The 19,691-nt window shown below is 40.6% G+C and overlaps 1 protein-coding gene across 8 annotated transcripts in view; it reads left to right on the forward strand.

Annotated features, from left to right (window-relative positions):
• LOC135323424 (hyaluronan and proteoglycan link protein 1) overlaps positions 1-19,691 on the forward strand; it is a 69,155-nt gene that overhangs the window by 34,697 nt on the left and 14,767 nt on the right. For 7 of the 8 annotated variants that reach the window (XM_064502890.1, XM_064502891.1, XM_064502889.1 and 4 more), the window contains one exon: positions 11,286-11,660. In XM_064502890.1, coding sequence (XP_064358960.1) covers positions 11,286-11,660 — 375 coding nt within the window. The remainder of the gene's footprint in view (positions 1-11,285; positions 11,661-19,691) is intronic. The other variant, XM_064502892.1, reaches the window with a different exon arrangement.

Raw genomic sequence — 19,691 nt, forward strand, 5'->3', positions numbered from 1 at the left:
AACCTCAAGAGTTTATTCCTTGAAGGAAAGCTGGATAGTGCTTAAAATTGATCTCTACCATGAGTTTTGAAGATCAGCTGATTCAGGCTCTGAAATACACAGACCACAAATCAAAAAGAATAAAATGGTTCAGACCTTGCTATCTTTATTATTAATTTTGTACATTCCTCTTCACACTGTGGATTCATATCAGGCTTGAGATTGCATTCTGCCCAGTGAGGCATAAACACGTAAACAAGGGCTACACCTGAAAAAGAGCTGGAAATCAGGGGAGTCTGTGGAACATGTGTGTTATAGATCCATACAAAAAGTATTTTACATTATATTAAGGAAGGTAGCAACCCCCCCCCCCCCAATGTGCTGTAAGCTTGGGAATATTTTGGAATGACAAAAGGTGCAGAGAACGCTAGTGTATTCAACTACAGAGAATTGAAAGGGATCTCCTGGGGCAATGAATTCAGCTGTCTTCTGTCCCCTTTCACACATCACGTAATCTCCCATAGAATGACTTTCCTTTTTATACAAGCTGGATTTCAAATCTTATTACTGAAAGGTAGTTCTAGCCCCTATTCTTCTGACTTAAGAAACACTTCTAATTCTACATATATATTTATGGCCATTTTATGGCTTTGTGCTTGTCCTAATATTATTCCTTGGCTTCAAACAACTCTTTTGCTTCTTAGATGTTTACTTTAAAACAGTAATGAGACAACTTTGTATCTCCTCACAGCTATCATTTCAAATTCTTCTCTAACAGTACAACCTCCAGTTGCCTCATGATTTAGTAGTTCATCCATACACTTGTTCTTGTTTGAATTGGTACTTCTTGAACATGATCAGCCAGAATTGAGTCGAGATAAGATCTTAGGCTGACATTAATAGTTCTGCTTTTCAGCTAGCAATACTTTGCTTATTAGACCTTGGATTCAGATCTGCCCTCTCCCTGGCCACTCTGCAGTGCCGATCAATAATCTACTGTGACAGACAACATTCAGTTGTCATTCTCCTTCACTCTCACTTGCAATTAAAAAGTACAAGATTTAGAGCAGAATTCTTCATACTAGATCTTGCTTCTGTGTTGGATGATAGCACACTTTTTACTCTACTTCTGTCTCCAGATATTCTAAATATATATTCTCCCCATATCAATGATGCTTAATGACATGCAAAAATTTAATCATTCAGTATTCCCATTTATGTTTTAAGGTTAAGTTAATGGAAATATCAAAGAATGTCAGTCTCAACACTGATACTGGAGAAAGTCTGCTGGCCTTTCTCTAGGTCAATCACTTATGTTTCAGGCCAAGCAATTGCGGTCTCCCCTGTATCTAGTCCTTACCACTTAACCAAACACCTATGTTCTCCATCCTATCTAATTTCCCATGTTTCCAATATCAGTTGCTTCCCTGAGCTCCAAGAAGATCAGTACCTCACATTTCCCTGTCCTTATTATCCATTTTTTCATATAGTTGCTATCAATTAATCTGACACACTTTTGTAAGCATCTACGGCATTCATCCCACTTTCTAGTGACCTACTCTATCTAATTATTTCTCTCCTTCAGTAATTTTTCTTCAAAAGTTGTTCTGAATCTTCATTGCTGTTGAGGTCAGACTAATCAGTTTGTTAATGGCTAAATTACTTTTCTTACATATATATATATATAATTTTACTTTTGTCAAGAAATTTATGGTACCATTCTCAATGTGACAGATCAGCTAATATCTCTCCTGTCAGGTTTGCTGGACTAAGTGTCAGTAATGTTAGTATTTGAGCCTGTTTTTCGACCCTTTTCATTCAAACACACTATATTTTCTGAATTCAGCTTTCACCTTTATGTTTTCATTCCATATCAGTGCACTCATTTACATCACACCACTTACCTTCACACTATCAAAACCAACGTTATTAAAAACAGAAAAGAAAACATTAATTGCTTGGGTGATTTCTGTATTGTTCTTCACCTTTATCTGTATATTGACTGCACACTCTGAAATGAACCTGTGCCCATTTAAAAGACTTCTCTGACTACTACAGTAAGTCCTTCCTGACATGCTTTTGATCCTCATCCTGTTTTATCCTTGCCAGCATTTCTTATTTTTTCACAACCTATTGTAGCACTGATGTCTAGCTCTCACCTTTGTTTTTTATCCAACTTTTCTGAAGAGCAACCACCTATTAATGCTATATTCCAGCCCTGACTGCTGTTTCAGTGTGTTTCTGTCTCCCTTGGCAGTTCTGTGTCAGGAACCAGAAGATCTAATTCCCCCATTTTGCTGCCTTCCACTAGTATACACGCTTCTGCTGTCTCTCCCAGACTCAACATTTGCTAAACAGAACAAACAGCATTTCATTGATTTTATTGTTCTCTGACTATATTGGCAGATCATTGCTTTTATTAAAACAGAACTCTATCTGTCAGCTGTCCACTCTCTTAAAACCATGTTATCTTTCAGCTTTTCTGAATACCTCTTCTTTATCATCACACTAGGCATAGATATCTTCTCCTAAATCTTTCCTCTAATTTCTTCACTTAGAGTTTTTTTTATTGGAAATGCCAGTCTCAGTCACAGAGGACTAGCAATCAGTGTATTAGGGAGTGTTCGCTCATAGGACAAACCCCAGGTCGAATGTTTCCCATTCTTTGAACATCTCCCAAAATGTCCTCAAAGCATGCTACCTGGGTAGTCTCTGTTGGTCCATTCCTAGTAGGAATATGGCAGCACCAGTAGCCCAGACCAGTCCAAGCTGAGATTGTCTTTAGGATCCTCTCTAGCCTGAGACTCCCATCTTACAGTCTTGTTTCTCACAAAGCTTTCATACCTTTCTGTTTTTTCAGTCTGTACGCATATCCCTGATCCTACTGTCAGTGTAAATTGTAGTTTCTGGGTCTTCCCCTCATAATTCAAAGAGCCAGAGCATCTTTCAGAGATAAAAAGATTCTTTTGTAGGTTGCCGTTCTGCAAAATAAACAAAGTTGACTCAGCTATCACAGTAACTGCCATTTTAATTTCTTGAGGGTGTCTAGGAGTCTTTAACATATGCCTCCAATTTGTCCAAGATTTAGAAATGCAGCAATAAAGGCCAGTGAAGAGAACACAAAGTTTGGTTTGAGGAGAATCAAACTTTAGCTTTTCCTTGAATATCAGTGAATTTTTTATGTAGTTTTTCTTTACCTTTCAGATACAAGACACACCCTTCTAGCCTCTCAAGAACCTTCTATGCCAATATATTTATATATATCCAGAAATATTACAACGTGGACTGAGCAGAAAACTTCCTAATGTTGTTCTTTCAGAAAAAAAGGAAGTTAAATCCATTAATCCATAACAAAAATGGATGAAATTTCTGCCTACATTGCTCTGCATGATGATGAGTTTTACGCACCATCCACCTCTCTTCAAAACAAGACAGAACCAGTAGGAAGAATGAAACTGCCTACACTTTCTTGATTTGCTAAAAACATATTAGAGTAGATGTACTCTAACTTGACCTCATACTAATTCTGATGTTCCCAAGGCTCATGCTTTGCCTCTTTCCTTTTGTCTTTCTTCATTTGCTCCACCTTTCTACTTTTTCCCACATTCCATGATGTTACCTGTTATTTCTTTCCATTTTCTTGCATTTATTTTTTCCCCTAAAATTTCTCACTACTTTTGTTGCCATTCAGGACACTTTAAATTATCTCATAATCCATTTTACAGTCTCTTCTCATTGCTGAGCTGCTGCTTTTACATCAGTAAAACTTGTTTTCTTCTTCAGAAATTGTCTATATTCACAGCACATAATGGGAATGCAGGCAAAGCACAACCTCACCTTCTGTTGGCACATTGGCTTCATTAAAGGTGTTCAGGACTGCATGATGGATAAATGATGGATACCGATATATTCTGGTTGCAAAAGATTATTAGAGACTGAAATATTTCAGAAAAAAAAGGATTCATGATAAACATTAGTTTAAATTATTCTTTTGCCTTCACTTCATGCATGAAACTAATTCCAGATGTGCAGCACTGAAAAATAATTCAATAATTAAAAAAGGTCCCCACTGGTTCTATGTGATGTTTTGGTCTTGTCAAATGGTCTTTGCGCCATACTATCCAACCAGTGAAGAGCTCCTTCTGTGCAGCAGTACAGAAGCAGTGTCATGATTTCCATCCTTTTCATCTTCTGTTTCCTCTTTTGGGGTGCTGCATTTAATCTGACCAACGTGTTAGCAAGAGGCACAGAACTGCACAACAAAATTGTCAGACTCACTTCTCAAAGTGCGGTTATGCTTCCAGAATGTAAAATGCTTCAGAGTGCTCCTCTCTTATTTAGGGTAAAGGGGAGTAGTTTAGAAGGTCTGAAGTTTCATTATTTCCCTACAGGTTTTATGCACAGTTAGGTCTCTGTGAAACAAAAACTTAAGTTAATAGGGCCCCTTTAGCAATTTCCCCAAGGTATTACTCAGCATAATTAGGTGGGATCAGAGAAAAAGTGTTTTACCTCAATCTTGTCACATCTGTGTTGGAGAGAAAGAGATTTCTCCCCTGCCATTGGTAAAGCAGCTATTTTTAACAGTACTGCTGTTTGGAACTGTCTAGCTGAACTTCTTAATTAATATTTATTAGTATCTCTATTGCCAGTTGTATGCTAAAACTTAAAAACAATGCATAGAAATTTTTTTTTTTCCTGACAGATTGGAGGTGGAAACACAGGACTTTTATGTTTATATTTTCTTTCTCATGACATAAACAAAATGAAATTCATGCTTGGGCCAAATAAGAACAAATAGCTTTCCTTAGCAGTACAACCAATGTTTGTACAAACAGAAGTTTTTAGAATTTTTCCAAAAGCAAAGTAAAAAAGTAGTTAGTTATAAAGTAGTTAAAAAACAAGTAGTAGGAGAAGCAGGTGGAAAAAAGTGTTTGCATGTGTAATTCTACCTGATGCTCATCTCTTCAGATTCTCTGATTAATACACACACATATATGTATAGCAATATACTACAGTTGCATACATATTAAAGCTAGTGGAAGTTATTGTTATAAGATAAAAGTTATTACTGTTATCAGATTTTTGAATTCTTAAATATACATAGCAGAATAAGAAAACATGCCACTTCTATAGAAACAGTAAGGGTATCTTAGAATGAGGATTATACTTAGGTCCCAGATAATACTATGGGAAAGCAAGAAACAACTGTGTTTATTTAAAGTAGGATGACAGACAGTGTTATTTAACTAATCTAAGGCAATATATGAGTTTTATCTCACAAAAAAGATCCATAAAAACTTTCAAGGAGAAAAAAAAATCTGACTTTAATTTTTTCTTCTAAAAATGCACATTTTTTCCATATGCTGTAATTCTCTCTGTTACCCTTATTCTGTCATTAAAATATGGGAATAATCAAGCTACGTGGCAGGGTAAGTATAAGATTCTGGACAGTTCCGATGGATAAAGTGGATAAATCTGTTTGCCAAGGGTCACAGCTAACAGTCTGACTGCCCCTCCACCCCACACTATGTTCCTGGCCTTCTGAACCTGACTTGCCATTACTCTTGAGTACAGAAGCCAGTTAGAAACAAAACAACAACAACAAAAACCCCAAAATTAATCATCCAGAATGTGTCCAGCAGTAGAATTTGGAACAAAACCCAGTAACCCAGCAGGTGAGACTAAACCAAGAGCTCTAAGAGCATGACAAAAATCCATTTACTGTCCTGCTTCAAGTGGGAATCACACTAAAGTCAATGGAGGTGCATACTAAGTAATGGTAACAAGAACAGCAGTGCTAATTGCACAGCAGGCAGGCAAGGCAGAAAGGTGGAAAATAAAACAAGCTGGTGGCATGCTGCCTGCTGTGCCTTCTTACGGTGGTCCACAGAGGATATACACGTGTTCAATTTGGCCCCGCAGAGCAAGCTCCCAAGTCAGCGCTGGTCTGTGGCAGGCTGTGCCACTGCGTGGGAAAGCAGCTCCCGAGCTGGGTGCTGCCCTGCCCTCGGACTGCTTCTGGAATGGGAACAACCTCCACTTCAGCTAGCCCCGCTACCTCTGCGTTACACTGCCTTTGTCCAAGATGATTAACAAAAGGCCACAGCCTGTGAGCAAGCCACACCATCAGCAACAAGCCATTTGCCCCAGTTTTGTGCCTGCTGCTTGTGCAGTGATACCTCCTGCTTCTTGTGAAGAAACAGGAGTCAGTGTCACTACAGAGACCAGTACAGCTTAGTGCCTCCATGCTTCTGGTGATGTCCATCATCCTTCCGACGATCTCTTCCCAGATCCTTCCTAGCCTAGAGGAGGGAGCTGCTAATTTAGAAGGGAATCAAAAGACAGAATTGATAACTATGGAAGCAGGAGTGGAAAAAATATGGCAAAGTAGTTACTGGTAGTGACTGGTTCTGTTATGGAACAGGTATGAGCCAATGAACTCAGACAGTAACAACTCCGCTGCTGCCCAAAAGGCTGAAAATCCAACCTAGCAAGCTGTTTCCAGCCAGTGCTAACCTCAGAGTTCAGATCAGAGCTAGTAACCAGGCTATTGACATCTTCATTCTCAAACAGAAGAAACAGCCGGAGGTTGCCCAGTACATTCCTCGCCATCAGATCATTATCTGAGGCTCTTCTGGGGCCATGTGCGTGGTCTTTCTCATCTACAAAAAAACTCCTGAACAGTCCTGTTGCAGACAACTGTTTAGCAAGGGATTATCTGGTGTTTGCAGAGTTTATAGCTGTTCAGCAGCCAGTTACCTTACAAATTCTCTGATGGTACTTTTGAAGAAAGTAGTTCTTGGAAAAAATAAGTGTCTTCTTCTTTGAGTGATATGCTGGACACTACAATAAGACTTATTCCAACTTTTTTCATCTTGCACTCATCATTTAGATAATCCTGCTCTTTAGATATAAAGATTTTATTCAGAACGAGCAGCCTGTCAGAAACCTGATGAGAGAAGTAGCCAGAAAGCCACTCTGACAAGCCCTTATAAACATTGTCCACCCCATCTCCTGGGATCAGATCACTGCTTCACAACAGATCATTGCTTTTTGTATGAAAGGAAGTAAGATTCATTCCTCATAAGCATTTTACTGCAGTAAGCTGAAATGCTGGGTCCAAGAGCTAAAAGTGTTGGCAGAACTTGCTGCTGAGCAAGGCGGCTGCAGCCTCAGTCTCCCCAGGGTGCCAAATGAATGTCCTGGACAGCAGGCAGTGAAGGCACAGCCTTCACAGCCAGGTGCTCATGCCTGGGACATCCCAGAGGCGATTCCAATGGTTGAGGTGCCAAACTTGAACTGTCCACCCATTTCGTAACTGCCAACAGGACAAGGATGAAAATATCACTTGATTTATCTCAGCGCTTGACACATTTGCACAGCAGCAAACTTTTGTGATACAGGAGCATGACTTACAATTCATTCAGTGTTTTTTGCACAGAACATGGACAGAATAGTAAAAGCTCTACCAGTAAGCCAAAGAGAATAAACATAAGCATATATATAGTTGCTGACTGTCACCTTGGGGAGAAGAATGGAGTTTGTTAATGGACTGGCATGGCTAAAAGTATAAGGTAAAAAAGCTAAGAATACAGATCAGAAAGAACAGACAGAACTTCTTAAAAGTAGTTACATGCACATTTCCCACTGTTTTACACAGTATATTCAACCCTCACATATAAAACAAACAAACAAACCCAGTCTAGAATCAGCCCCCCAGTTCTGATGGCTTTTTTAAGGAATGACACTGTTTTGGCTTCTGGTTTGCTCGGATTTCTTTTCTTTTCTTTTCTTTTTTCTTTTTTTTTTTTTTTTGAACTGTCTCTGTGTTCACCTCTGAAAGACCATTCATTTTGCCATGCTCCCAAAAATATGCAAGCAGGTGGATTTGGCCCTGGTTCTCACTGGCTGCTGGATAGTATAGACATCCTTCCTTCTTGCCAAACTCCAGTGTTCTCATTTTTAATCCCGAATTCTTCCCTTCTGCATGTCTTCTAGTCCAATAGCAAACCACACAGCATACCTCAGTCTGATAGCTGCTTTTTCTCCAAAGCCAGAGACTCTTCCATCCCCCTCTCCCAGGTCTGGGAGCATCAGCAATGTTATTTGCTGTTCCACTGTCTTACTACAGAGGGGCACATCATCTCTTACCTGTAAAAAAGAACTGGCCTTTAAAAAAGTTGAGGGGGAAAGGGTGTTTGTTATTTCAAGTTTTATGTCTCCCTTTGAACCTCCAGGGATATAGGCACAAGGTAAGGAAGAACTGTGCTGGTTCCAGCCCTCCCCTCCCAGGCTCCCATCCCCTCTGTTCTTCACATTTATGGAGATAATAGCAGCTTTAGAAGGCCAGAGCAGGTGGGCAGAGCAAGGAGAGAGGCCCACCACAGCACCAGGACGCTAGCACTAGCCTCAGTGGTGACAGCGCTCCGGGCAGTCCTCCAGGCTTCACTGGCATCAACTAGCTGTTGTTAGAAGGAGCTAGCGTTAGCAGCCTGAGTCACACTCTCCCTTCTCCCTCTCCAATATTTTCCCCTAATATTTATTAGCATGCCTATTCCAGTATTAAAGACAAAACATAGTTAAGCTCTGATTCAGATTTCTTGGTAATAACCACCCAAAAGCATAATATTTCCTCTCCCAAGATAGACAGAAGTCTGTGAAACCTCTTTGTCCCCGGAGGAAACAGGGAAAGCAGCAGACAAGCCACTCTGGCTGCTTTGACTGTCTTCCTTCTCCGCTTCATGTGAAAAGGGCTGCTCTGCCCCAGGGCACCTCCCTCCTGAGATGCTTCCCTCCAAGGGGGAGAAGCCATGCTGCTCTCAGAGCACCCCAGTCCCAGCCTGAGGAAGGGCGGTGAAGCAGACAAACAGTTATCTGGCACTACAAATGATCTATTTTGCAGTGATGATTTTTCACTAAGTAGGGAGGTTTCTCAACTTAGTAAAATAACTTCCAGCAGTTAGACTTGTTCATTCTCAAGGAAACTGGCTTTCCGGCTATCTATCCCATGCAGATAATAGCAATGTTCTTCACACGGCATTTCCTGACAAAGAACTGCACAATTTGGGCTACCTTGTATTCTTAAGCAGAAGCACATTTGAACTCAGTGAGCTTGTCTTTGAAATTACCACTCCTGAACATGTTTGCAGGTGACTTAATCATAAAATGCTATATAGCCTGAGGCTTCTTCTGCTGCTTTGTGTAGCCAGCATCAACAGATAGTGAAGTCAAGCATAAACTGCCCATTACAGGGAATGAATATATTTATTAGCAGATCAGTCAATGGTTAGAAGCCTGGGACTTTCTGGAGACATATGCAAACTGCAAGCCTTAACATCTCCCTCCACTCCCCATGACTGCAGATACAGTGTGTGTTTTTGCAGAGCTGTAAACAGACAGCTGGTTGGATCAAATACTGTGTGATGGGTTCATCACTGAAAGATTGTCCATCGGCTTATCTGCATCTTCACTGCTTCTCTGACCCAGTCCTTTTCTCCTTCCTTCATCCAGACCTCTCTGGATGACAAAATTTTTGCATGCATTTCTAGATTTTTGTCCATTAAATCCAGATTCAAGCCCACCGAAGATGGCAGAAAGCTGTTGTTAGCCTTCAGAGACATCAGGTTGGCCTCTACAGCAACCCCCTCCATTGAGGAAGTTTGCCTTGCCTTCTGCTGAAGTCAGCGGGAGCCTTATTGAGCCTCAAACTTGAGAATCACATATCTAGGCAGCTATTGCCATACTGAACACACATGTAATTACAGTCTTTGTTGGTAATTTGTTACGTACAGCAAGGTCAGTAGCTCTGTTCTGGTAAGTGGAGTGCTGGTGATTCATTACCAGTTTTAGCCGGTGTTCCTAGTGATAGAAAACAGCAATATCTACAGAAGCGCTGAGTTTGCTGAATCAGTTTTGCAAACCACGCATGAGAGGCAAGAGGTGCTAAAAGAAGCACTCTAGCTTTTGGATCCATCAGCTGACTGCCACCATCAAATCTGTGCTTCCCAGGGTTTTCCCAAGACAACACAGCATAGCAAAGAAGCCCCAGAGAAGTGAGCACCTGTTCTATCTGACTATCACAAACACAACGGTTTAATAGAGTAACATCAGTGACACAGACCTACTAGAGAGTAAAGGGAGCAGAAAAGCTGGGGTAAGGGAAGGAGAAAAGGAGTTGGTCATTTAAATATGTGTTCATGTGAAATGTCAGAACAAAATCTCAAAGATAAAATAATGAGACATTTGAAGGCCTGGGGGGATAAAAGATGAGGGAAAAAAAAATGAGGCCAGTCAGGAAGGAGGACAGGATTTTACTGGTCTGAGGATGTCATGGCAAATATGATAGTTTTGATAAACTGACCTTCCCTCCTTTGATGTGTTTATGTCAGAAGAGGAACTCAAAGTCAAAGGTTAGAATAAAACGCAAGTAGAAAATCAGACATTTTAAAATTATGCTGACACTTTTAATGTCAATATAAATAGTGCTATTTGTACAGTTACGTTTTTCCTACCTTGCGAGAATGAGTCACTGTATCCTGGATCATGGTGGGGTTTGTATGCTGCCATCTGAGCTCGATCCATATTCAAACACTGAATTATGAAAAAAAACAACTGCGGAGGTGGGGAGCCCTGTAACAGCCCACAGGGAAATACAGAATGTTTGTGTGGAGTCTTTTATGGATGACCATATTCACCTGGATGGTAGAGGAAACTGTGAGGCAGGGAAGCTGGTGTTACATGCAAGCGACGTTCCCAATGTGCAGTTAATACCACACCTGGTTGTGATGTCCTGTGCGCTCAGATTTGCAAAATCAAGGCCTCAAAAGTAAGAGGTCTCTTAACAAGCTATCGGACTATGCAGTTGGGAGGGAAAGGAGGGAAAAGTCTCAGCCCCCATGTCTACCTACCGATTAATCCAGTCAACACCACTCTATCATCATGACCATGGATTACGTAGGAAGGCCTCTGCCTACACAGTGGCCAGTGCTGGGAACCTCTTTGCCCTTTCTCTCTCTCTGGGAGTATACGCACACCACTTTCCCACATATACAGAGTGAGAAATAAAGCTGCATCTTGCTATTTAATCTCACTTCAGTGTGTGCTACCAGCCTTTATGTGTTTAACTAAGTAAATAGTTATATACTACTAGCTTATATACCCTACTGCTGCATAGGCACAAAATGATTGCAGGGACCTAATCCTGCAAACCTGTGGTATAATATAGCTAATACATTGGTCATATGTCCATTCTGTAAAAAGTAGGATGCAGACTAAGCCTTGTTTTTATTTTTCTCCTTAAATCCTAGAAGAAAATGGACCCCGTCTACTTGTGGTAGCAGAACAAACTAAAGTCTTCACACACCGGGGTGGCAATGTCACACTGCCATGTAAATTTTATCATGAACACACATCAACAGCTGGCTCAGGAACCCACAAAATCCGGGTCAAGTGGACCAAACTCACCTCAGATTACCTCAAAGAAGTGGACGTCTTTGTTGCAATGGGACATCACAGAAAGAGCTACGGAAACTACCAGGGCAGAGTGTTTCTGAAGGAAAGCAGCGAGAATGATGCCTCTCTTGTAATCACAGATATCATGCTAGAGGATTATGGGAGATATAAGTGCGAGGTGATTGAAGGTTTAGAGGATGACACAGCAGTGGTGGCTCTGGATTTAGAAGGTAGGTAACACCTGAATTCTGCTTACACTCAGACATGCAGAGACTTAACAAATGCCTTCATTTCCTAATACCACCAGCATTGTATTATCAGTGATAACAACAAGCTCAGAAGTGGGATTCATTGCACGCTGGGGATCTTGGCCTGGCAGCCTATAGCAGCCGACATAAATTAGAAGAACATTAGGACTTCTACAACTTCTTATACTAGCCTATGGCATTTTCAGCCCCTGATGAGCCCCAGTGTGAGGGGATCCAAAAAAATGACCAAGCATAGCATGAAGAACTCCATATGTTTTTAATTTAGTCCTATCACTTTACAGAAAGCACTGTGTTTTACAGTAGACTTAGGCAAAATTATATTAAATATTCCCCTAATGGCTATTTCACAGGACTTTGGGGCATGTTCTGTTATCAAGCAGATACAAATCTTTTGCAAAAAGGAACAATATTAAAGTAGTTTTCCAGGGACAATGGTTTGTTTTTTCCAGCCTTATAATTATACAAAATAAATCCCTACATTGCCTGCCAAGATAATTCCTACATGTAGTCTGTAGTAATTTCCCTCAGCAACATTCTTGTAAACAGTATAGTACACAAACATCAGAAAAATTAGTGAAATGAGCTTAGGACCAACAGTCAGCTTTCCTTTACTCTTACGAAATTCAGACAAATTTTATGAGATTTAATGCATTTGAATCAGTATTTGGCCTTTTTCCCCAAAGCACTGTATTCAGCAATAAACTAAGAGCTTCATGAGAATGCTTCATTCGCTTACCAGCGAATATTTACCAGCAAGTAGAAGCTAAGTCATCTGTTGAGAGTAGCTGGGGAATAAAAAAAAAAAAAAAAGAAAGAAAAGAAAAGAAAAAAAGAATAAAGGAAAACCAAAATCCTGGCTTACACATGGGCAAAGGGGTAAGGTGTATGATTCTTCAGCTTTCACTGAGACCTATTGTACATTACACTGTTTACTTCATCTGCATACAGAATAAGACTAGCCCACTGCTTCTTGAAGGCAAATAGATGGCATGGCCTTACCTTCCTTACATTCATTTCTCCTTTCCTGGTAAGAGGCTGCTAATGTATTACATTTTCTGAGCACAGAAAAGCCCCTTAGTTTCCATGCATGTGGGATTGTCAATTCAGACTGTTTCAGCCCCCTATAATCAGTCTGCAATAAGAATGCAGGCTGTTATTTGAAATTTAGGAGAAAACTTAACCTGTATACATGTCCAATTTTCTTTATCTAAAACTCATTTCTGAGTGAAAAGAGAGATGAGTAGGAGGAAAAGGCATATTGCTTTACTCTCCTCCGTTAGCCAAAGGCACTCATGTGTTCAGCCTCCTCTTCGCTCGGGGAAGCGCTGCAGTGCTTGCTCACTGCAGCTGCTCTCTCTGGGACGAGCCACCGGAGTGAGAGCAGTTTCTGTTTATCATTGTCTGGTTTCCGCAAGTAAAAGTAAGGCTTTGGAGGTCTACCCAGGCTGCAGCTCTGGGACCTGCATTCGGGAGATGTGTTACAAGATCAACAGCCCCAGGGGAGTCACCTCACAGGGTGATTTCAAGACAGTAAGGATGTAAACAAAAATGTGTGGGGTAAGTGCAACTGTCTGGCGTACATGAGAAATAGCAGATACCATATAATCCAGACCAGGAACAGGTGACAGCTTTTACCTGTGTTTGGCCTCAGCATGTCTCTGCTCTTCTTGAACTGTTTTGCGGACAGTGCTGGAGTCCATTCCCGCGTTGTTAGGTGGGATATAGCTTTGCTCAGTAATTCTGCACAATGGCATGCTTTAATACTCTCATGTCAGTCTCCTCACATCCTAAGCACATATATCTGTCAGGCTTCAAAAAGATTTCAGAGAAATAGCAGTATATCTTATTCCTGGTCAGCTGCTGGGATTTCCCAGTGTTTTATGGCATAAGATGTTCTTGCCAGTGTAAAAGGGTCAGAGCCTGTGTAAAATCTCTAAAGGATTCATCACACCACAAATGTAGCACAGGTACTCGGCTGGTGCCACTTAACATTGTGCCTTTCGAGTCAAAGTTCATTAGCTCTCTGCTATTAAAAGCAAGGAGACTCCAGCACAAATGCTGCCTGCTGTCATAGGAGTGTTTGGGAAAGGAGGGAAAACTGACAGCTGCAGTAACAGAATGTGAAATTTGGCTTGAGGCTTTGTACAAATACTTGTGTACATGGCAGAGTAGTTAGAGCGATATTTGAAAGGCTCTATATTAGAAAAAAATAGTGAGAAATCTTTTTTTATTTACTACACACAGTAGTTACCAAAATACAGTTACACAGTTTTTGATAGTGCCCAGAATTAAGTGCTAAACTCACAACTGGACTTTTACATGCTAGTTTGCTCAGATAGACGTCTACATTTCCCAAGCAGCATGTGAACAGAGTGAGGTATCTCAACCCTGATGTTCCCCAGAGCAATTATACTGAGGACAAACCACACAAGCTAGTCAACAGTAAACATAGAAGAAATCATGTGTCTTAAATTCAGGGCTTGAAGTGGAAGGATGGGGGGGAAAGGATTTATGGCTTTAGGCTCAGAAGGACTGGACCCAGCACCAGCAGCTGCTAGGGGATGCAGCATTTCCCTGGGCTCCTCAGGAGCTGAGGCCTTTGAGCTGTCTTCCACAAATACACAAATCTGCTAAATAGGGGTACCTTGCAGCTCCTAAACCAGGTTGCTGCTTTCTGGGAAGCCTACAGGCTCTGAGTGGGAGCAAAGGCTCGCCTCGGGTTCCAAGTGGAGTCCTTTCCTCCCAGAAAGTCAGGAGACGTCTGATTAAAAAACAGCAACAACAACAACAACAACAGAGAGAATTAAAAGATGTTACACTGCTTAAATCTTACCTCTCTGGGTGGCAAGGTGTCTAGATCCAATCAGGATGCACGTTGATATCCTTGCTTCAGAGACAGAAAGGAGCTACTTTTGTTGAAAACACAGCTGAAAAAAGGATATTTTCTTTTCTATTGGACTGTTTATGTTGGTATAGCACCAGCCCATTGAATATGAGGGCTGGGTTCCACGTCCCAGTCATATACAGCATTACCTCTAGCTTGCTACTGAACTGTGTCTCACCTGGAAATATGCCACCCTCAATCCACCTTCTCCAGCACCACCACTCCTTCCCACCCTCCTTAAAATAGGGAAATTCACTGGACAGGAGTGACTGAGAGGAATCATATTTCTTTAATCATGTCCAAATCTCTAGTCAAAGGAAAGCTTATACATTTTAACTTGGATCTGTTTAACATATGGAACAAGGTCTCTTTTGGTGATTTTGGTCATACATGGGAGAGATGTCAAACTGTTCATTTCTGACATTACAGAGTGATGTTTCATAAGCACACTCAGGAAAATCTCATTAGGGAAACATCATGGTAAAACTTTCCAGAACTGAGATGAGACTATTGAGTGTCTCAGTTTGGAATAAGACAGTTTAGTCCGGCTTAAGGTAATTGAATCAATGATTCTGGGTCTAAGTTTCATTTCACTTGTCTTATAAAATGATAATGATGAAAATGAACTTATATGTATAATGGAATTATATAATTAAGGGGGATGTATTCCTCTCTTCTCATGCCCCTGCACTCATTTTTTTCCATCTCACCTGCAGCTTCATGCAGTGCTGGCTTTAATTGCTGTTTCATGCATTTGGGCAATGCAGAACAGATCAAGGAAAAAAAATCAATGTCTTTGGACAAAAGAAAAATGTATCAGCCCATCCTAACTTTCTACATCTGTTATAAATAATAAGGTTAATCTCACAGTAGGAAGGATTTACATCAATAGTCTGATGTCCTGAGATGCTGGCCCTCAGGATGTTAATTGGCAGCAAGACAAAACCATTTATATCCAGGAATGCCCCACAGCAGTACAAAACAGCTGATCACTCCAATGTGAGTTCACTGTACAAGCAATAAAGCTTTGGCTAGGTGAAAGCATATTAATATATCAGTGAGATGTTGACCTCTACCTCAAAGGACCTTTTTCTTCTCCGAACACGGCAGTGATCTGTTCTTACTAGACTTACAGGCTTCCTGGAATCATTATTAAATAAACTATCCACAATAATTGGGTAATTTTAGCTTTGAAAAAGCAGTGGAATTAGATACAGCCCATAATTGTTACATATGCTATACATCCTTTTATGTTCTTTTCTGATACTATTTAAGAGAAGCAGATCCATGCCATTTTCCCCCTCCACTAGCAAGACAGTGCTGGCTAGGAGCTCAGGGCTAGGATTCAGTACCATCTTTCACAAACTGCCAGCTTTACCAGTGGAGCCAGCCAAAGGACTTACCAGGCCTCCTCTCTGCACCCCCCATCCTCTGTTTCTACCCCACCTACACTTCTCTGTGCCCTTCATTGAGCCAAGGCAGCTGTTCATGAGGTTGTGCTGTAAACCAGATAATGAAAATGATGCAGCTTAAAAATAGCCTTAAAAAAAAAAAAAAAGCCCACTATTTTGTCATTTAATCATTATCATCTTGTTTAGTCCTGTAGTCCTGTAGCTCAGCCTTACCAGTACAAGTACCAGCCTGAGGGCAGCAATGTTAAGCTGGGAATGGTGGCTGGAAAAATGGCAAGTATTGTAGGGAACTGGACACTTTTTATGTTGGCCTTGTTGCCAAAGCCATTTTCCCACTGAACTGGCCATGCTGTGCTCCTTACATGTAAAATAAGCATTGTGAGTTTTACGTTCTTTGTCAAACGTTTTGGGAGTTAAAACCTTAACCAAATTAAAGTTCTCATACAACAGGTAGATACTGTTACATTAGTCATAAGCAAAGAAAGAGCTCTCAGCTTACATTAAAGTTTCTTTATTTTAGTGTTTTACTTTTGTTCTTTCTTATAGACTAGATACTAGTCTGATACTTCTATGTACTAGATACTTTTGAACCTCACCATATTAGGCTTGTATGCTGAACTTCTCAGGCAGATGAAGGCTCCAGCACTGGCCCTCTACCATACTTCCCAGGCACAGATTTTGTGAACAATTCCTTCAGGGAGTAAGATTCACAGCCCAGATGACCAAGAATGTAGAACAATGCTGAACCCCCAACAAAAGGCAGAGCTTTAATCTATTAGGAAATCTTTTCTATAGTTTGTCTGTACATAGGTAGAAGATAGCTGAACATAGTAGCTTTGCAATACAGGTTCTGAAATAATTGCTTTGTACTTTCAACAGTACCAGAAATATGCAGATCTAGACAAACATATTAAAAATCTCTGCGGACTGCTTCTTCTAGATGGAAACTAACTCTTTGGGTGGCTCCACATGAATAGAAGATCATCGGGTTTTATGATCCTGCTTAGAGGTACATGAGCCTTTATGTCCAAGACAGAATTAGAAAAAGAACGGCCATCTCTTTCAGAAAAGACTTTATAGTTCAAAATAGATCAAACGAATTCATGAACTTCATATAAATAAATTCTTCCAAATGGTCACTGTAATCATTTCCTAATATAATCATTTTCTCTTAGGTTGCATGTAAGCAACAAGGGATTCATAACTGAAACCAAGATGCAGAGCCTAAAGCTTACCAATTCCATGCACTTTGCAGCTGGGGATATCAGATTTTGTCTAATGCGTATTCTATATGTTTCTTCTGTGTGTTGCTGTCACATTCATATACAAAAATCTATTTTAAACATTCTTCACATAACAAATCTGTTGTTCTGCCTACAGAAAAGATGATTTTACAGGCCACACTGTTTGTAAATACCTAGAAGACAACACAAAGCTTTGTGAAAGACAACAGGAGTTTGCCAAGAGCAAATCATGTCAGACCAATCTCATTCCTTCTGTGACAGGGTAACAGATCTTTGCAGATCTGGCTCTACTGTGTCTAGTGTGAGCAATGGTACTATAAAAGAAAGATGCACGCAAAGTAAAAAGTACAAAATAGAGCAACACAAAATTATCTAGAAACCAAAATCTGAATGGAAATGCTAAAAGATCTAGGACTGCTTAGCCAAGGAGAGCAAGGAGAAACAACAGTCTTCAAATCTGACAGAAGCTGAAGCAAAAAGAAGGGCATAATCTGCTCATGGGCCAGATAAGTCTAGGCTGGATAAGTCTAGCCTCTATTTGTCAAAAGTGAGTAAAGTCCCTGTTGGCTTGGTGCGGGGACATGATCGGAGAGGCGCTGCTGCAAGCTTCCAGCTACAGGCAACGGAGTCACCACCGCTGCCGACAGCCAGTGGCCACCCGTGGAGTCTGTGCTACATAATCAGGTATCTGACGATTTTGACAGGCAGAGAAATAGAGATGGATGCTCAAGGAAAGTGAAGAACTTTCCACTTTTTGCAGAATTTTAGAAACCCAACACGGAAAACTTTGCCTTCAAGTGCGTGAACCTACCAGCATAAAACTGTACCCTACAGTACAGCATATAGCAAACGTTACTGTACCCTGTGTTTACGCTGGCTACAAAATACTTACTTTTTGTTTAGACTAGAACTGAAGGAAGCCATTTCTTTGCTCTGGCTGTAAAGAGACTTTTTTTTTCCATATGTGTTAACAAAAATTTGTTTTATTTTGTTCTATCTGTACATACTCTTAAAACTGCTAATTGCATACAGTGTTGCCTTAATAGACAACCATAAATTGTTACAGAAGCTGAGCTTTCTAAAACTGTTATAGGAGCTGAGCTTTCTAAAGTTCCTTCCTCACCGTTTTGCCTTGGGTAACCATTACTCCTCCTTGCACTGAGAACGTGTCTCTAGTGACCAGGCAATTGCAAAGGACTCGTGTTGAGTTTCAGTGACTACCTGCATATAAGAATGTGTAACACAAATAGCATACAAGGGACATGCAAATGTCATGTCTTTTCCATTCCTTAAGTGAGCAAGGTTGAGCTCTATTTTAAAGATTATTTTCCACTTATTTTCTGATATAACTGAGCATCTAATTCTCATAGACTTGTTCAAAAGTCTCCCTCTCAAGACAAATAGAGAAAAACAGATTTCCCCCATCCAGGATAAAAAAGTAGCATTAAACCCTTCTGCACAAAAGCGATGGCTTGCTTTGCAAAACAGCCAGCTTCAGTAGTCCCCTCTCTCTCTCCTCCCAGTTTTCCCTGCAAAAAATGTAATTAAAAGCCACAGCAATAGGAGCAGAGTTGTACATTAGTGGGATTGAAAGTAAGGCATTCATAGAAATACAGGCACAGATATGGGGAGGTTTTGTTATACTTCCAGTTCTTATGTTCTGATTTGGTAAAAATCCTAACTCCCATAACAGCAGCCATTTTCAGGACTGCAATTGCACTGTAATAGGCACATGCAGCAAGCCTTGTCAGGCCTTCTTCTTTCACTAACAGATTAATTTGCCACCAAATTAATGTGTTTCAGTTTCTTTCCTCCTTTGGAGGAAGGCAGAAGAGCAGCTGCTATTAACAGGAGTATTTCAGAGAACTGATTATCTGGGAGAAGAGCTACCTCCTAAATCAAAATTGTAATTAATGTTCCCTACTCAAGCTCTACAAATGTCTAAGCTGCTTGCTTAAAGCAAGGAACTGAGTCACTAAGGTCAAGTTAAGGCTCTTCAGGCCAAGAGAACAACCATTCCCTGGTTTTAAACAGGGGTCTAACAACTCGCTCCCTACAAAGAGCCATATCCCAACAGGCTGGTGGATGCATTGTCTACCTACAGGTAATGCCACTGCCGACAGGTACTACCACCGCTGACAGGACACTTCTGAGAGGGTAATATAGAAAATAGGGGGAAGGATTTAGAAATTTTGTTCAGACTGAACCAGAGAGCAGGTCATAAGTAAACAGCTAAAACCATAAGTTTTACTGATAAGAAAACTACCATACTGATGAGAAAAATACCATCCTTTCCCAACAGAAGACTTTCAGGAGACTTTCATATTACCAGCAAAAAAGGTATTCAAATGTAATTGAAAACCACAGCAATAGCAGCCATTCGAGGCTGGAAGCATTTTCTCCTCCATTTCCCAAGCTGAATTTGTTAACATTTGGAAGTGGGTGTTTTGTC

This window comes from Dromaius novaehollandiae, chromosome Z, assembly GCF_036370855.1.
Source record: "Dromaius novaehollandiae isolate bDroNov1 chromosome Z, bDroNov1.hap1, whole genome shotgun sequence".
Taxonomy (NCBI): Eukaryota; Metazoa; Chordata; class Aves; order Casuariiformes; family Dromaiidae; genus Dromaius; species Dromaius novaehollandiae.